The sequence below is a fragment of the Lepisosteus platostomus genome, chromosome 9 (assembly GCF_059453375.1).
Source record: "Lepisosteus platostomus isolate fLepPlt1 chromosome 9, fLepPlt1.hap1, whole genome shotgun sequence".
Taxonomy (NCBI): Eukaryota; Metazoa; Chordata; class Actinopteri; order Semionotiformes; family Lepisosteidae; genus Lepisosteus; species Lepisosteus platostomus.
The window spans coordinates 42,293,753-42,313,703 of NC_142619.1; the positions used below are offsets into that span (position 1 = coordinate 42,293,753).

The 19,951-nt window shown below is 35.6% G+C and overlaps 1 protein-coding gene across 13 annotated transcripts in view; it reads right to left on the reverse strand.

Moving 5' to 3' along the window:
* Positions 1 to 19,951, reverse strand: part of LOC148655017 (kinesin-like protein KIF21A) — a 55,266-nt gene that overhangs the window by 17,023 nt on the left and 18,292 nt on the right. For 5 of the 13 annotated variants that reach the window (XM_088645070.1, XM_088645078.1, XM_088645068.1 and 2 more), the window contains exons 2-14: positions 14,630 to 14,852; positions 13,177 to 13,359; positions 11,711 to 11,860; positions 11,296 to 11,430; positions 10,595 to 10,765; positions 9,507 to 9,622; positions 9,138 to 9,333; positions 7,974 to 8,163; positions 7,442 to 7,505; positions 6,882 to 7,085; positions 1,936 to 1,974; positions 602 to 689; positions 397 to 514 (exon numbers count right to left, since the gene is read on the reverse strand). In XM_088645070.1, the coding sequence (XP_088501196.1) occupies positions 397 to 514; positions 602 to 689; positions 1,936 to 1,974; positions 6,882 to 7,085; positions 7,442 to 7,505; positions 7,974 to 8,163; positions 9,138 to 9,333; positions 9,507 to 9,622; positions 10,595 to 10,765; positions 11,296 to 11,430; positions 11,711 to 11,860; positions 13,177 to 13,359; positions 14,630 to 14,852 (1,877 nt within the window). The remainder of the gene's footprint in view (positions 1 to 396; positions 515 to 601; positions 690 to 1,935; positions 1,975 to 6,881; positions 7,086 to 7,441; positions 7,506 to 7,973; positions 8,164 to 9,137; positions 9,334 to 9,506; positions 9,623 to 10,594; positions 10,766 to 11,295; positions 11,431 to 11,710; positions 11,861 to 13,176; positions 13,360 to 14,629; positions 14,853 to 19,951) is intronic. The other 8 variants (XM_088645072.1, XM_088645080.1, XM_088645081.1 and 5 more) reach the window with 3 other exon arrangements.

Genomic DNA, 19,951 nt, shown 5'->3' on the forward strand with positions numbered 1-19,951 from the left:
TGTGTCTTATTTCATACCAGTCACTTATTCAACTTAAAATTATCACTTTTGCACGACCCTTGTTATCACGCTTCCTAGTCCCTCACCAGAACCCACCTGCTTTCAAAAATTATCCTAAATTATCCTAAAAAAAAACCCTTTACCCCTAGACACTTGGGGTTGTAACACAGCCCAATGTTTTACATTTAATCTGTGTTTCAATTTGTTCTTGGTTTGTGCTCTTCCCTAGATCTTTATTACTTATCATGTTGGGCCAGTGTACGTGAGGGATGTTTCTCAGGCGTTTATTTAGCAGGTTTGAAGTTGATTGTATTTTTTGTTGTCCTCCATGTCTTTGCACTGTACAGTTAAATTAACTTTACGATATGCGATAGGTGATATACATTATGTTATTACCTTTCTCATCCAGTTCAGAATCAGAATCATCTGAGCTATCATCCACCTCCATTTCGTCCTCTTCCTCCTCTTCCTCCTCCCCCTCTCCTTCTTCATGATCACTAACATCTTGTCCCTCCTGTTCACAGAAAAGATGCAACTATTAGGGCAAGCAATTTAACAATAATTTCACAACAGAGAGGAGTAAACGATCTTTCAGACATACCATTTCAGCTTCATGGCTAGATCGTTCAGCAACTTCCTTCTCAACTCCCTTGTCTTGCTCATTGTCAGGAGCCTCCTCCTTGATAACACTGTGGAAAAACAAGCGCGTCAATTGCATTCACCACTAGGACAACAGCAAACACAACAGCAAAATTGTAGAGAATATTATTTACTTTCCCTGTGAGAAAATCACCCACTCCAAAGTAAATGGATTAGACACGTAGTCTACCCACAGGAAAAACAAATGTCTCAAGGAATTTTACACTAGGCAGAAACTAGATTGGCTTTACAACTTGCATTCTAAATGTTTGAAATTAAAGGATACAGGCAAAGATACATTTATACTTGACCCACAATTTAAAACTCATTCTCCATAACTGTGATATTTACAATCAAACACTTTACTGTACAAGCCACAAATATACAGTACAGAAAGAAAACTGTAAGCAAGACCTTTTTAGCATCTCCAAAAATAAACAAAGATCAGTTAGAATAAGTGCACTAAAGCAATTACTAGAAAGTAAATACAATAGTGCACAGCAAGACGAGATTAAAAAATGCTAATGGATTTAATGAGTAACTGAGATTTCTTTGACAAATCACTGTAAAATAGCCAAATCACAAGATAATTGAAATTGCACTTTAAAAAGGTGTTAGTAAATGATTGTGGCTATTTTGTGAGTAAAAAGAGTGCCATTCAAACTAAAAGTGACTAGATAACCTAAGGAAAGTAGGGGTAGTTACCAAGCCACATTTACAAAACCCACACTTTTAATATCTTAGAAGTTATCATTTTTGAGTACACTAATGTGCAGCTAAATAAGAACGGATCTCAAGAATACTCAAAAATACTTTTAGATATGTATTTTTTACATTTCTTTGGTGATTGCTTACAAGACTTTGTATTGACTTTTGTTTATTTTTATCTGGATTAGATCCACTACACTGTAAAATCAGTGAAGACCAAACTAAACATTTAAAGCAACAGACAAAGCACATTTTTGTTGTCTTATCTTTGTCTGTTATTCCATTGTCATCAAGACATAAGTCAAAACACCAATTTAAACACACCTTGCAAAAAAACTTCAACTGATTTGCAAATCCTTCCAGAAGATATTAGAAGGCAATAACATTTGATGTCTTTGCATTTTTTACAACATACTGTATGTGTTACTTGGCCCAGTCAAACTTCTGCCTGGTTATTTGACAAAACAAGACAAATGAGAGAAATGTTCAAAAGGTAAAAAAGCTGCTTAGTTGGGTTTTCCTCCATGTGTGGCAACTACCTGTCAAAATGAAGCCCAAATTAGAAAATCTGGGAGAGAATTAGCCAACCTTTCTTCCTCTCGTCTGCTTTCCTCAAGCTGCTGAAGCCTTCAGAGAGAAGTGCAGTAAAGGAAGGCACGTGAGGCAAAACCCAGAGAGCACAAAAAGCAGCAAGAATGTAAAAAACAAGTGTCAGCGTTGGTCTAAAGGTAACAACAATCACCCTGCCATGCTAAACAGATTCATACACTACCAATTTAGTGCAGCCTTCAGGCAGAAAGCAAATACATGCACTGCACTCTCAAATGCTGTTCAATATTTCCTATGTGTTCACAGTGCTGCAACTTAAAAATTATTTTTAAAGCATATCCAGAATCTAGAATATCAATTATATCTTTATGTAGCACATATGAACATGCTGAAAAGTGTAAAGACACATAAAACAGCGTTCACAGTGACAAACTATTTTATGGTTTTATGCATTCGCTTTTTAAAACTTAATTTTTGTTTTTCAAACTTAAAATGACACCAGAACACTTCTTTATCTGAAAACACTTTTGAATAATTGTTACAGTGAAATACAAGGCTCTTGGGCAACATGTGATAAAAGCTTCCATTCAGACTGCAGGTAGTGTTCTATAGCTCAACAGTCACAAGTTCCAGCTGTCTCTAGCTGACTGCAGTCATGAGCTCCCAGGAAACAAATCACAAAATATTACATCTGAATGAAGCCTGCTGGGGTATTTTCATTTCAATTTGTGAGCCGTGGGTGCCTCCTGAAAACTCTGCTATGTTCTGGAGTCGTAATTGAAAAACAAAAGGGATGGATTGATGATTCCCCATAACGTGGGGAATCTGTGTGTGTTGTCTACATCTCTCCAAAGATGCTGCTAGGACTATAAAGATAATGTGGGTTTAAAAACAGCTTAAGGTGGGCTTGAAGGAACACTTTGTATTTTCACACATAAAGATACATATATGCAAACACCTTTTAGGATAGTAAACCAATTAAAGGAGATGGTGCCATATACCTGTAGAAAGAGCTCATGCCCCTTTGCGTACCACTCATTGCTTTCTTTAGAATAACTGGCAAAATGTGTGAAAACATGGATAATAAGAAAAGTATGTTTGCGAGTCTGCACATACAATGGTTGTGTCAAAACAAGCAATAGGTCTGTAGCTTTTAAGAAGGCAGAATGTGTGTATCAGTAATATTACCAATCGGGAACATGGCAACAAAACGTAACCACGTAATAGTCTGGGTCCACACACCCTCCATTGCTATACTCCAAGCTGATAGAAACTAACTTTGAAAGCATAGTGTTCATTAACGAAACTAACTACTTCAATTGAACAGATGATAACACAACTTGTATAAAAGTTTGATTCAAATCTGTTAAAAGAAATGGCACACTTTTGTAACATTTTTGTGTTCTGAAGCCACTTTCTCTGTGAATTTGTGCCATGATATTTGCATGCTTATTTTCAAGTTAATGGTAACCACATAAGGTACAGATCACTCAGGGAGGGGTATCCTCATCTAATCCTAGCTACATATGACATAAATTGTAATGTCGGAAACGTGTTCGTAATTTTTTTCTGGCACATTTATATATGTAACTGTAACACTGTAGGATTTTACTTCTACCATATTCCCCAGAAGTCAAAGGAGATGATCTAATATATTCTATTAACTGATCAGAGCAGCCATAGTGATTGGTTGGGTGACTGTATAAACCAGGAAGAAAAAGCTTACTTAGAGCTCCACATCTGCTACAGTATCTAAACAAGACCTTCCACTGCATGAGAGAAAAAAAGAGTGAGCTAGAGGTGTTAGAGCAAGAACTGGAATCTAGCAGCCTGTAACTAAATGAGAAGGTGGACAAGATGGCTGAATAGCTGGTTTTGTGACTGAGCATGGTTTTTTTTGTTCTGAGGCTGGTAAGCAACTTAATTATCTGAAATTGAGACTTGAAAAAGTCTACTTAGAGCACAGTGAGCTAGGCTTTTGCTTGTTTTAGTTTTCCTTAGTCCTTGATCTGCACTGTAAAATAAAGCGAACAATATTTGGTACATTACTGCTGCCTTTGTGCAATTGTTCCCAAGTCCCTGCCTACTTTAAGAGCCCTGACACTGTACCTCCTCAGGCAGCATCTCAATACACATACACATACATTATATACTGTGTACTGTATATACAGTATACTGTACACAAGCATCTTATATATACATTTAGCAAAATAGAATGCAATAACAAACTCAAGTGAACTAATCCACAAAATCAGAATAATAGTTTCCAAACTGAAAGTGATCACAACACGGAGCAACAAGTTCTTTTCACAGGACATCAGGAATGGGGAGGCCCACAGAAATTCTGGCTTTACATGCATCTACAGGCCTATGAGCATCAGCACGCTTTGATGGAACCTCTGAATACAGACACATCTTCCTTCGACTCCAGTCTTAGTGGGAGGGTCGCAATAGTTCTTTTGATCACCATCTCTAAAATGTTTGAATCACTCAATAGGTTTGCTTTCCCACCCTCTACTTAACTATATAACACATTTATACAATTACTGTATATGAGACCTACTACCCATGTCCTGGACCCTATTCCTGAGCCTCTACTCAAGGATTGCTTCCCAGCTCTTTGTCCTTTTCTTATTAACCTCATTAACGAGTCCCTGGAATCTGGTCTTGTGCCTTTTTTGGCTTAAGGTCACTTTCTCCAGAACCTTCTTGAGCTAAACTGTTACGACATCGAGGTTATGCTTATAGGGTCCCAACATTAGCACCAGAAGTGGCTGACTTAAGTTGTTGACAGGGCTGAAATTAAACCTTCAACAGAATTTATAAACAGAATTTTTGATCATCTGAAGCACAGACATCTTCTGCATGAATAGCACTGCTTAATAAAGACCCCTGTTGTCCCTGCTTTACTGGTACAGTACTTGGCTTTAGCTAATCAAAATTAGACTTCTGTAATTTTTACTTAACTGGAGTATCTTCTAGGGTACTAAGTACTGTATGTGGCAGTATGTCCAGAATTTATCAGTCCTTGCGCCAAGCAGACAATTGTTGAAACAGCTGAGAACGTTGCCTGCTGTAAACTGCCCTGGCTCCCTGTGAAATTTAAACAGAACTTTAAGGATCTCCTACTAGCGTGCAAGGCACTGAATAGTCTAGCTCCAGATAATTTTAAGTTTTACTGCATGAGTATGGTTCATAGTTTAATGTGACATCTGCAGATTCTGGACTTCAGAGTAATACCAGACTCCACATAACCGGGTTTGATGTGGGCTAGTGATGCGCAGGTTGGCTTTTTTTTTTACCTGCACCCGCCCAACCCAATCTAAAATCTTTTTTTTAACCCAAACCCACCCCTCACAGGTGTGAGGCAATCAGTGCATCACTAATGTGGGCAATGAGTTGTGTGGAATGGTTATGCTCATGATAACACTATATTACAGACAACCTCTGCAAATGTCAACATTTTCTAAACTCACTTAAGGACCTTAAAGACTTTTCTTTTTTCAAGTCAATTTGCTATACATGTTTCTTTAACTCTTTTCGCCTTTGTTGTGTATTGTGTGTATGTTTATTGAAAAGAGCTCGTAAAAACGTAATTGTTGTCATCATCTGGGAAAACTGCACTTTACCTTAGGACCACAGTTCACCCTTCTATTGCTCTACTCCACACTATATCTGAAATGAACGACTTAGTTAATGGCCAAAGGGCTCTCAGATTTGTGGCTACAGTTGACTAGGACAGGAAAAACCTTGTAGCCACTTTGCAGCTTACATCACAGTCATTCTGGTGGTGGATGGTGCACTCCTGATGTCCACTATAGGGCAAATCTGTGACATTTACAATTTACTGGAATCCGGACTGCTATATTCAGTGATCCATGTTGTGTGGCTGTACATGGAGCACTGCAATTAATCACTTTCCATCTCTGCTTACGTGTCACTTGGACAACTTAACAAAAGTGACTAAATGCATGTCACTTACCCATTCTTTTATAAACACTCATTCACTTCTCGCATATGTATTGTGATAGTACAGAAAATTCAGACAAGATGAAAGCCTTTGTCTGTATCACATTCCACATAAAGCTGTGGGCAATAAGCTGCTGCCCCCAGTCTCCTGACCAGTTACTGCAAGACGATTCATTAGGTGACAGTTTAAAAACCAGGAAGCGGAAGGTTTCTGGGTCAGTGAGTTTCGAGATTTTGGAAAAGGGAGAACTGACACTAAAAACACAACCTGGAGACATGGGAATTTGACTTTCTTTTGTGGAATGCACCTACCTTTTTAACACAGAAACAAAACAAGGAATGTTGCATGAGACCTTTTGTTTGGCATTTACAAAGCAAAATGTTCACAAGTTTTTTTCTTTGTTATTGAAATTTTAAAGTTAAAAAATTTAAATTTCACAGGAGGATTACCGCTTCAAGACGATTTAGAGACTAAAAAGCAGAAATACAGCTGCAAACAGTTGCTTAAAAATCACAATTTAAAATTCTTAATGTGAAAGCCTAAATCCATCAAACACTACATAGTAAATGCAGATTTTAAGTCTCAAATTTAGAAATAAAATGATCAAAATCTAAAATGATACCGCATAACAGCAAATCCCTCATATATTACACAATAGATGTAAACTGTTATTTTATGCATTGCGTAACTTCCAGTCCTTGCATGTATAAACTTTCAAAAGCATTTTACATGCTGAGACTAGGTAACAAGCAGTTATATGTGTTTCACAGACATGTAATAAAGAGCTAGCAAAAGCAGATACATTATGAGACAAAAAAATTGGGTTTATTTTAGTACTAAGAGTTAGCAATTTTCCCAATACCTTTTTTAAAAGGCAATACAAAGCACTAAAAATGTAATTATTGGATATGCTTGCCAGGTATGTGTATTTCAAACAAACTGACTGTCCTACTAACAAAAAAACTTCACTTTCATATTTCTGCATGTTGATCAATCTAAACATGTTCATACTCACCTTTTCTTTTTCTTTCTCTCTTTTTTCTTGAGTTTTTCCAAGTCTTTCTTGGCCAATTCGATGATGTCTGTGGTCTCGTTTTCGGGTCCCATCAATGACGTGGTATATGATGAGGGCCCTCCATAGAAGGAGGTCCGTGTTGAAGCTCTGGAAAGATTTTTTCTAAGGTTCTCACTCACTGCTTCACTCTCCAAAAGCTTAGCCCTAAATTAAAAGAAATGCACTTTACCACACTGTGAGGCCATTCCCATAAACCTAACAGTTTTACAAAACATGTACAAAAGGGAATATTAATAATTACACTGATAATCTACTTAATAATCAACAACTTCAAACCAATAATAAATAACAAGCCCAATACTCAATGCATCACCTTTGGAATCTGTAGTTGGAATCCGGATTTGACTTAATTTAGCCTTTAGCCTTAATGTGTTATTTTTAACAAATCACATTGCTTATTTCATTTCAGATTATTAAAAAAAACACTTTTCAAAGTTGTTTTAAAACCCCTTGAAGAACCTAAAACATGAATATAAAAGAATCAGGTTTTTTTTATATACCGGAGGTCTTCAATTTCTTTGATGTAATTTTGTATCATGTTCCCAATCTCTTCATTTCCTTCACCTGAAAAACAGAAATGCAATTTGGTGAAAAATACCATTAGATACAAAGAGAAATATAACATGGAAAAAGTCCATGATGACAGTTCCATGACATTCAGGATGGTTTCATTATTGTACACTCTATTAACAAGGAAGAACAAATCTAGATTTTAAGGTTAATTTTATTGCATAAATACAGTACAACAGAGCAGAGTCACAGATTTATAGACACTAACTTAATCACTATTAGCATAACAAGATTTTGCATTTTAACAAATAAGAAAATATAAAATTCATTTAGATGATGCACTGTATTGTAAATGATCAAATAGCTTCAGAAGTCTATTTTAATATTTACGTGCTAGCAAAAACAAAAATAACTTAAACTGACATATTTGTTATTATTTCGAGAAAGAAACAAACAAGCGTCACTTGTGTCCATGTGTTTTTAGTACTACTGGATTTCACTGGGCATACAGAAAGGACGCACCTGCTCTGGCCAGCACCTGGTTAGCCTGGTCACTGAGTATCTGGGTTAATCTGGCTCGCTGAGCATCGATGGTCTCCTGCATTGCCTTAATCCGCACCCTTAGGTTGTTGTTCTCAGTTTGTAGCATAGAGTTCTCATGAAACATGTCATTAATACTCTCCATTCCATCTTCTCCTATTATTCTTTTCCCCTAGAAATCAACATACACGATATGAAATAAACTTACAAGATTGCAGAGCGGAAACTCTGCAAAAAACTTGATTACTCTTGCACTGAATGCCTTCAAGCACCTGCACAAGTAATTTAATCCAGATACACCATTTAATTAACTAAAATTGATTTCTGATTTGAATATACAGTTTTCCTTTCTTGCTTACAATATTATTTTTATTTATTGCACAAACGTACACTTTTTTACAATGATAATGCATCTATTTCTTGTGAATGGATACTTTACATTTTGCCAAACTCTCATTGTCTGCACATCTGCAGTTTTTTAGAGCAATTAGTTTTGACAGTGATTTTTGACATGGTCTCCTAGACACATATAGTCTTAATTGTGCCGGAATGTTTGCATTCCTTGTCTAACCTAGCTTGATTTTTACCTACTATGATAATGACATTTTTACAGTATATTCCCAACTTTAAAGTATATACAGTGTAAATATACTTCTGCCCCTTCAATCGCTGAAGAGACATTTGGATAATCATTTGATAACTCAATTTTAGTTCTATCTATCCACTATATACCAAAGTGTGGAGGCAAACATCAATTTACATCGATTTCCCTACGGGATTAATAAAGTATTATCTATCTAAACCAATTGTGTAAATGGATTGACCTAAGCATGAAACCAAGTAATAAAAATAAAAAATACAAAATATATTGTTTAATCACCCATTTAAATATACCATAAACTAACTAATGTGATTTTTCCCATTTTTCCTCTGTATGATCTCTGATTTGTATAGTGTATGGCATGGGAGCCAATATATTATGTCTTTCACTCTGCATGTCTAGGGATATTCCATGAACACGTCTGGCTTTATTAGCCATCGTATATGGCTAATAAAGTGATCTTGTCTTATCTGTGCAAGAGAACAGCTACAGTTATTTACTGAGGAAAAACTGTCATTTGTTTATTAAGTAACACTCTCTCTTACAGTCTTGTACTCCACGAGTTCCATCTGTAGCCGCGCAATCTCCGTCCGAAGAGCACTGATTTGCTGGCTCGCCTTATCCTGGTTCACCATCACTCGGTTCTTGATGTTTCTGGCCCGGTTTGCATATTTCAGAGTGTTCAGAGTCTCCATAAAATCCCGGTCAGAGGGGCTGATGCATGCTATCATCACAGTTTGGCTGCGCATTAAAATAAAAAGTTTTTTTTCCATTATTATATAGAAAAAAACCATACAAGATATTTTTAACATTTTTGAAAACACCAAAGAAATGACATTTAAACACAACAATGAAAACTGTGGTCTATTCTACAAAATGGCAACATTACATAAAAACTACAGCGGAATACAGACCTATTTCCTCCAAGCGAGTCTTGCAATAGACGAGTTAATTTGGAATCTCTGTAAGGCACATGAGTTGCCTTCTTGCTTTTGTCTCCAAGAGCACTAATGACATTCCCAAGTGCCAGCTTAAACAATAGAAACACATTAATAAGCAAGATCAGTGACAAAATCTTCACACACCCCCACCCCATCCAAAGCCTGAGATTCATTCTCATTCAAAATATGTTACAAATGTATAAATGCTTAAAACAAACAAAAAGATGGAAATACACACAAATTAACAAATTGTTATTAATGTCCATTACTTTATTTAATTACACAGCACACAGGTTGTGTTTGGTGCATTGTATGATACAGTATAAATAAATGTAAACAATTAATGGTGCTGGAATGCACTGAACTGTATTTCTTATTTTAAGTAATATTTGAATGGAAACAAAATATAAAAAACAGTAAACAAAGAAAAGCTAGAAAATTACAAGAAAACCACTAGATGGTGCTCACAGTACTGATTAAAATAAGATTCTTCAGGAAATGAATGGTGGAATCTGAAAATCATTTCTAAAATCTACATTTTTATTTTAAACTTTTAATTTGGAAAAAAATACAGCATTTAGAGCTATACACAATTTCGAAGGACATACATTAAAATGTATGGAAAGAAAAAAATATTAAAATGCATAGAAAATGTAATGAAAGAAGATAAAGCTCCCATTCATTAGAAAAAGAACTATAATACTATTACAAAAATAAATCCAGAGATTTTCCATCTATTCCATTTCAACGTATTTTAAAAAACTAAAAAAATATCTGTTTTATCTGACAAAGGATTTTGTCTCATAAAAACTGAAATGATCAGATCCATTTTCAGGGAGGTTCACTACATCGGCAAATTTAATAGCTGAATTCTTCGGATTAAAATGTAGTTACAGAAATCAAGTTCAACCTGTCCTGAAATGTCTGTTGCTCAGGTCAGACTCTAAAGCTCTGCGTAGCCACTTGTAAAGAACAGTGTTTTGCTTGAGGGATGACAGAACAATAGATGAAAAGGAAACAAATGTTATTGGCAGAGGAGCTGGGCTGGTCCTCAGTCTTACCAGACCACAGTTGATTGATATTCCTTCCTTGGCTCTCTCCCCTGTCGCTCCAGTTCTCTTTAATCTCTCTGAACCCGCAAGGTCAACAAAATGGAATTTGGCAGTGAGAGTTTCAAACTCGTCCATTTGGGAAGATCCATTTATTATCCTGTTATCTGTCTCATTATCCTGCTTCACAAAAAAAAAGAAGAAAAATATTAAATGAAATCATTTTAAAAAAAACAATTTTAATTAAGTCACATAATAAATGGACCTGACCATGATGTTTTATTTCCTAAAGCATATAAAGTATATGAAAACATTCTGTATGATTTCTTAAAGGATATAAAGGAACTTGATTGATTGGTTTACTTGCATTTCAATGATCAAACAGCTGATGGAAGAAAAAGATTACCAAGCCTGTACCCCTTTACTAAACCCAAAATCTGATCTCAGGAACCTGTTACCTTATTGCTATTACTGTGTGTACAATACTTCAGTCTGGAAAATGGCGAGTCAATCACTGAGAATTAGGAAAGCTAATTACTACAACAATTAGTAAAAAAAAAGTAAAAAAGCATTCATGTGAAGGGTTGAAACACCACCTTTCCATCCTGGTAAAATGCAACAGATAATGATAGCAAAGATCTTAAAAATCCTGCCACAAAATACCACTGACCAAATACAACTAGTGGATAAAAGTATTCACCCAGAAAACGTACATTGTTAGTGCTTGCACAAACTCGCACTTGACACAAGTGGATGGTAAAGATGGCGTGAGAGCGAGAACTCTGAACGTTCATCTGAGTGCTGGCTGTTGTCCGGGACAGGGCTCCAAGCTTTAAACACTGCATCATCTGAAAGAGCAGAACACCATTTCTTTTCAGTGATTATTCAATGATTCAAATAAATGAATTAATTAACTTTTCTTCCTCTTACAGTGCCATGGGCGTTTTGAGATTTCCTCAAATGAATGATTTCCAGAACAAAACACAAAGCTTTTTGATAAAACTTCACTAAGAAATTAACATGTTAAATATTTCCAGTACAGTGAAAACTTCCAGTATTCAGTGACTAGATCTGTAGATTGTCATAATCTCCCTGAAGAGATAAGTATTGATGAAACTAGGGTCTTACCTCTGTCTCAGAACCCACAGTCCGTGTAGTTACACCCACTGTATAGATACCACCACTTGCATCTTCATGGATTTTAATATGGGACTTCTGTTTCTTTGTTTCAATGTCACGTGTCGAATCAAAAAGATCCAATACTTCTTCATTATAAAGCTGGATAAATAATTAAAATTTTAGTTTTGTACTGGACGTATTTTGTCTGCAGTAGAAAGACTAAATGAATAAATACCATACCCAAAGGAATTTCCTCACATCTAAAATGTATTTACTTCAGATTCTAAAAAAAGGCAGTGATACACTCTATATCTTACATAGAACTTCTTTCACACACAAAAAATCCTGGAATACTGTATGCTCATAGGTCTATATCAGTCACAGGAAGGTTAAGACTAGAAAGGTGGTGAATAACACATACTGTACTACATATAAGAAGAGAATTAACCACATTACATTTATACATACTGTATATTATTATATATTTTAGGATGAATTAGAATAGGAAGATTCGTATAAACACCATGACATTTGTCTCAATGCTTTCAGTGCAACAAAGAACGTAAATAAAACAGATGTATTTAAGGAAAATTGTGTAATAAATCTGATTGTCTCTTTTCTAACCAGAGCAGTTTTGCATGGCAAAATGCAGAACATGCATACTGTAGGATTTTCAGCCAGCAAGCTTACCATTAGTAGCAACAAAAGGATGGGAAAAATTGACATAGACCAGAGCATCATAAGACTGATACCCTTTTTACGGAATATCATGCATGACCCTGCATGTTGCGTATATATTTGTATTGTAAAACTTTGTTCTATGAAAACAGATCGCAGGCTTTATTCCCACCTACAGAAAACAGCCTATAAATCTCAGCATGATTCTAGATTTAAGTAGGGAAGCTTTGGAGAGCGGAGGCCTTGACAGTTCCTCTTAGACAAAGAATACAAATATCTTCTGTTGCACACCAAAGTTGAGCAAAGAACAAGCACACAAAAAAAGTTAGAAAGATGGAAAAATAAGCCTCCTTCTTGCTTTAATGAGATGTTCACATTCATATCTGAACAAAAGTACTGTTAGTAAAGTACATTAAAAATAAAGCTATTATATTTTGCACAGGTTTACAGAATGGTAAAATTATGAATGTTAAATATCCATAGTGTTAATTGTTACTGCATACATGAAAAATGCATAGTACAGTACATACAAGCATGGCAGTCCTTTCTGTGCTTTTAAAGCAACCACACATTTCAATGGCCCAATACATTCGCAATTTGGACGAAGCTCACAAAGAACTCTTTACTGTACAAACCAACAGCTGCCAGAAACACATGTCAGAGGTTAATTTTAAAAAGGAGGACGTTTTGCAGGCAATAAATCTCTCGACATGCCAAAGTGATTCTATAAATAGGTGCAACTTATATCGTTCTAAAATAGCTCTCCTTCAAGATTTATAAGGTACTTTTCACTATACCTCAAGGAACTGGGCATTGACTTTGAATTCCGGGGGTGGTAATCCCTGCTCTGTCGCAGCTTGTTTTCGCTCCTCGATTCCTTTGAAGAGGTGATGGACAGCACGAGGTATAATTCCCAATTCGTTCTCCCCAATGCTCACGTCAAATCCTGTCCCCATGGAGTAAGTCTTGCCCGAACCAGTCTAGAAGAAGAAAAGCTAATTATATTTTGCTTAGATACCTCCTTTTGTTCAATGTGCCTGAAATAATGTTCAGTGATGGCATTCCACTGTAAACACTAATACATCAAGGATTTCTTTCACTTACTCGTTTTCATTAGCATGAATCCAGTGAAGTTATGTATTTTTGGACAACTTTATTTCCTGCTCAATGAGAATGTACAGTATATGCTTATGTATGTGTGCAAACAGATGTATATAAGAAAAATAACCACAGGAAATGTGTGCTCCAACTCAAACAATGTAGGCAGCAGAAATGCTAAGTATTAAGCAAAAAATGATAAAAATAAGAAACAGAATTCTTCAACTCTTTTGAATTTTTAAAAAGTCAGTTAAAAAAATATATATATGACTCTCGCTGACCTTGGTAAACTTTTAAAGTAATAACACAGTTATGGAAAATGAGTTTTAGATATGGTATGTAATGGGAATCTAAAGTTGGCACAAATGCATGTGTTGGGTTCATATTACGTGAGTAAATACACCAAAGAAACCTGGCTCATAGGAGGACAACAGACCACCAATGTGGGGCTCTTAAGATTAGGTGGATGAGAGGTTGATAAAAGGAGAAATGAGCTACTGTTAATACAAATAAAATCCCTAGCAGAAGTCTAAAATAGTGGGAGTGACGAAAAACTTTATACGGTATGTACAGCATATAGCACCCCACAAAAGTATGAGAACAAATCAAATGGCATTGTCTTTGAAATCTAAAAGCAACAACTCTCTTTGTTTTGTGTCGACGTCACACTATTGGTTGAGTTTCATTTCAAGAAAGTATAGGACGTTAAATAAAAATGCCCAGAGAGTCAAATGGAGGTCCCCTTGTACAGCAATACAAGTGTGTGTACATTTGTGCTCAGCTGAGAAACCTAAACACTGTGTTAATGGTTAATGTGTAGACACACCATCTAAAATCACGCTGGGCACTGTAAAGTACAGCATGAAATAAATCTAAATATATGATAAAACTAGATATCCCATAATCAAATTCAACATAGAAAGAGATTACAGAATTTTTTAAACCACTATGAACTTAAAAGGTTACTCCTTTATTATATGCTATCATCTGTATTTTGAAAATAATAGCTTGAAGCAATAGCTTGAAACAAACTGAAGATCTTCAAAAGAAATCAGTGATTTTCATTTTAGTTTCTTAACTTCCAAACTATTTCCATTTCCCAGAAACACAGAAAGACATGTTGAAAAATGAAGCTTATGCCTTGTAACATACCTGTCCATAAGCGAATATAGTGGCATTATACCCTTCAAAGCAGCCTTCGATAAGCTTCTCTGTGCAGTTGGAATAGATGGCGTCCTGCTGCGTTTCCATGTCAAACACATAATCAAATGTGAAGGCCTTATCCTTTCCCAGAATAACTTGGGGCTCACCAGGAGTCACAAAGGTACAAATATGGCATCCCTCGATCTTCTCCCTGGCTAGCTGAGGACGGATCCTAATAAAAGAATAATTAAAATCATTAAAAGTTAAAATTGAAAGATGCCTTATTCAGACCTGAGAATATGAAATATAAAAAATAGTATACTATCATAATCTGTACTTTAACTATAAAAGGCCAAAGAAAACTTTAACATCACAATCGAGTGGAGTCCGAACAATACCTATCAATCTATCTCTATCTCTCCTATCAATTATATATTTAAACAAATGCCTTAATAAATCTACATGGCACATAATGATAAATTTACAATTAAAAAAGATACATGTACTGCAAAGTGTACCTCAAGGGACCAAGAAAATACAGTATTACTGCTATTAGGTCTAATAAATCTCTACTAACCTGTTAATCTGCAATTGCCAATGGCCTAGCCTATTTGTCATTTATTTACACAGCACTAGACATAATACCCCTGAAACATTATTATTGTTAATTTTTACAATATTTGATACCCTAAAGATGAGAAGTGCAATGTTATGATGTATGCAGAATTACTGTAACTACTGTTTCCTTCTAAAAACATACAAAAAATGTATGAAAAAGCCGCATTCTCAAGAATGTTTAGTTTAAAAAAACAGAAACACTACATGTTCATATTCACCAGATGTTTAGTTAATGGCTTTCCCTTATTAAAATAAACACAAAGATTATTTTTCAGTTATATTTCTAATTCAATATAAAAGATGCTCTGTCTTGCTGTACTGTCATTCAATTTGAAAAAAAGTTAATGAATTCAACGTCGTACATAGAATAACCTGATAAAGACCATACTGTAGCTTTTCATAAAGGACAGCATTGTAAATTCAAACAAAAATAATGTTTTGCAAGGACTACAGTGCTTGCATTGTGTCCCTGTGACATCAGATCCTTAGAGCACTCAGGCAAAGAAACGCTTGGTGAGGTGAGTCTCTTATACAATAACACACTTTTGAGTTCTTTGTTTATAAGGTGCTTTGAAATGATAAAGTCTAAGAGCTCCAAGCACATTAAATTCACTTTTAACATATATAATTTTAATAATAAACTAATGTTTGCTCTACAGAACACTGCTGTGCGTCACAAACTTTAACAACTGACAAGTTTCTGTTGGTAAAATGGAGTAGGAGTGAAATAAAAAAAAAAGTCTACCACCCTCTACCACTGGTGAAGTACATCTGCAAGGAGTCCTCACCATCAGCTGTACTTGTCCTAAGATGCACTAAGTCCTAAAATATTGGGTCTGCCCAAATTTCAAAAAGCCAACCACAATAAATTATTTTCAGCTCCTCAAACACTTTAACTGAGCAGCATTCTCTTCGCTTGTTGCCAGGGCAATTCTCCACTCGGCTTCTGTCACTCAGACTCAAAATACATCCAACTGTGGATGAAGAATTTCCATGCTTCTTGTGCAACACACTACTTGCCATTTCTACACGTTCTTCCTGAGTAAGGGTGGAAACACCTGCAAATATATAAAGTAGCTTCTGTTTGGAAGGCCAGGTTTGTCTACCAGTAAAATCAGATTTTTAGAAGAGGAAATTAAAAAGGCTTACTTTAGCACAAGCAGAATGAAGAATTTGCAGTGAGTTATAAAACAAAATGCCAGTTACAGCATGTAGTGTGGTACTGTAGATAATGTATGCGTGAAAGCTTCTTCAGCTATCAATTAATTTATTAAATTAACTGTATTCATTCTGTAACATCCATCTATTTCCTTCAATCCAATTCAGGGCTGTGGAAGAACCAGAGCCTATCTCGGCAAGGAGTGGGAGCAAGGCAAGGGGACACCAGTCCATCACAGAGCAGACAGGCACACCAGAGGAACAGCAGCCAGAGGAAACCCACATGAACTTGGGTATAACATACAGCTCCACACAGATAGCACCCCAGGGCTGGAATTGAACCCAGGCCCCCCAGCACTGCACTGCAGTAATGCTAACCACTGTGTTGCAAAATGCTTATATATTCTGTACTTTGATACTTGGATGTCACTTTCAATAAAGGCATCTGTGAGATGAACTTCACCTTTTGGTAAAAAAATTTCAAGTGTGCATTCAGTATTTGTTGCATAAATAAATGAAAAATTAAGTGTCACGGATGAAAAAGAAAACATCTGTGCAAAATAACTGCATAGTTTTCAAATTACACGTCCACATTTATTGACATCCTTGAAAATATATTGAATACATACTGCACATCTAGTCCTCTAACATTTTTAAATGGCAGCTGTTAGCTTTTTTTGATGATCCCAGTATTTCTTTGCTGACTTCAAGACTGCCTTCTTTGTACCTTTCCCACTGGGTCTCCATGTCAGCTTGTGAACTTGCCAGTGCTTGGAATCTGTTGGGCATTTCCAGTGTGAAAAGATTATATACTTGATCATATTTGAAAGCTACAGCTTTCAAACTGGTCTTTCTTAGTTTTATGTGCAACTTGGTTTTCATTTTATTTCTTAATTTCTGAGTGTTCCTTCCAGAGATACAAGTGGGTATCAAGAAGTGAGCATATTCCATGTTCATCTGTGGAAATGTGGTCTATCTGATTCTCTATTTACCACTGGTTGTCTAGGTGACATCCAAGTTGTTCAGCTGACAGAAATGCACGAGTTTCTCATTATTGCTGTTGTATTCTCCAAGAATATTTGTACCTATGACGCAGTCACATTCTTTATATGTTTAAGTGGGGAGCTGCATCACAAATCACTTTGCATTGGGTGCAAAGGAACAAGTCAAGGTTAATTCCACTCTTTTAAGCAGAAAAGAAACAATGTTTTGGCTGTTGAGCATTTTTGGGTATGATGGGAAATTGCTTCTTCTTTCAATTTTTCTACAAAGGAGTCTGATCAGGATTCTAATGTTAAGTTGTGGGATTCTGTAGACGAGTCTTGCAGGGTGTTGTGGAACAAAACCTTTTTTAAGTGATGTTGAGAGGAAGAAAGAAAAACACAGAAAGCTGAGATCTAATTGGTGACAGGAACAACAGGAGGAACATCCAAGGGTAATTAACATTGAGAGAGGATGTCAACAAATTCCAATGCTCGATGTCACACACAGAAAGAAGGACAAGTAAGTTAAGTGCAGGGCACCAAGAGACAGAAGATACTGGGGTCAACAAAAGTGCTACAAAAGCTGAGAAATAAATGCCTATATTTCTAATTTAATTTTTTGACTATCTTCAAAATATCATTCAGGTAATCAGGAACATTCTACCAGTGTGCTTAAAAAGCATTGTTATGGCAACGGAAGACACCAAGAAATCTGGAGGGAAAAAACAGATGAAAGGAGCATTTTAAAGAAATGCTAAACTCGCCTCAACATCATTCACTACTTAACAAATCAGACTTTCTTCAGACAAGTGCACCTAAGAGTTACAGCCATTAATATTCAGTTAGAACTGGTGAAATCAGCATCAACAACATATGCGCAGACCTGCTGAAGGATAGACGTCAGATGACTGAGAGGAAGTGTCCATTTTATCAGTCCCAGAAAAGGTTTACAGCAGGGTGATCCTATCAAAAACCCATACAAATGATGTTCTGAGAAAAGGATGATGCACTGATGCAATCTTTACTCTCAGAAGGATTCTGAAAAAGATGTTCGAGCATGAAGTGCCAAGTGTAATCAGTTTTATAAATTTGACATCTTAAGATAGAGACTGCACGTGAATAATCATGACAATCTATAGCATACCATACAAGTTCCTCAGGGTGATCACGGGCCTGTATGAGGAAAGAGTTTTCGCAGTGGCCAGTAATATGATTCTTCAAGGACAATCGGCAGAATACCATCAAGCTAGTGCTTCTAGTACCTGTAAAACCTTCTTGCCGGTAGTGGTCTACATAATATTATAATTATATCATTCAAATTAAGACTTGTAAAAATATATTGCTTTACCTAGAGTTCTAGACACATACCTTGATATTTACAGCTTGTAGAGGGGTATGATAAATTGATGAAAATCCTGAAATAATCTATTCGAATAACTCATTAACTAATCTAATTTATCTCCTTCACCTTGAAATAGAGGTGTGCTATTACCTTAAAATTCACAAAGCACTAAACACATGGACATTAGAACCTTGTCATTTGTGTTTTTGCAACATAAGAATGCTTAAAAACAAGAATAGGCCATTTGGCCCATCTAGCCCATTTGATCGTTAGAAATTAATCGTTAAAAAAACACTTATCAAGATGTTTCTTCAAAGCTTTAAAGAAACCAGGTTATCAACTTCAACATGGCTGGGAAGCATGATCCAGTCTCCTATAGCCCTTATGGAATGCTGAATGGAAGGTGAAAGGGCTGGAATTTGGATATCTGATCTGTGATTTACTGTAACAAGGACCTATGGTATGCTAGTCTGCACTTTAAAAGAGATCTGTATAGTTATACATTATTGTGTAAGCTGAAATTACTCTTGTATCTTGAATACAAATGTTTGCTTATAAAACTTTCTTGATGTATTTTAAAACTTCAGTGTCCAACAAACTGCTTTTATTATAATCTTTGTAATTTTTTCAATATTCTATAATTCTTTAGAAAGTATACAAATGTATTTCTTAAACTTTTAGTATTCATGTTCTGTTACATTTTCCTCAGTTTTGTTTTATGTAATTAGTAACTGTTTAGTTACTTTATTCAACATCCACGTTTTATCAAAATTAAAAATTTTAAAAGACATTTATAAGTTTCAACAATCAGCTTGAGGGTTTAGGTAGACCAGGTATAAGAAAATGTCTTTTTTTTTTAATTTGGCCACAAAATAACACCTTCTCAAGGGACCAATAAAGTTCTCAAAACAGAAACTAGTATACAAACATTATCTGAATGTGAATGGCATAAAATAAGACTAAAATAAAATGCAGAAAAAAATTGTAAGAATACAAGAAGCAACTTTAAATTCTATGAAAAACAAAATTTGAATACTATAAGGAGATGAGAAGGACTTAAATTCTAAAAGGTATCATGGTTACACCACATTAAAAGACAAGACCTGCTTCACTCAAAAAGAGGCTATAAAAACAGCAAATATAAACAACATTAACATCTCATTCTTGAGAAAGTTAATGCATGTCACATTCATAGGCTATGCATGGAAGAATTATAAGATTAGTATATTG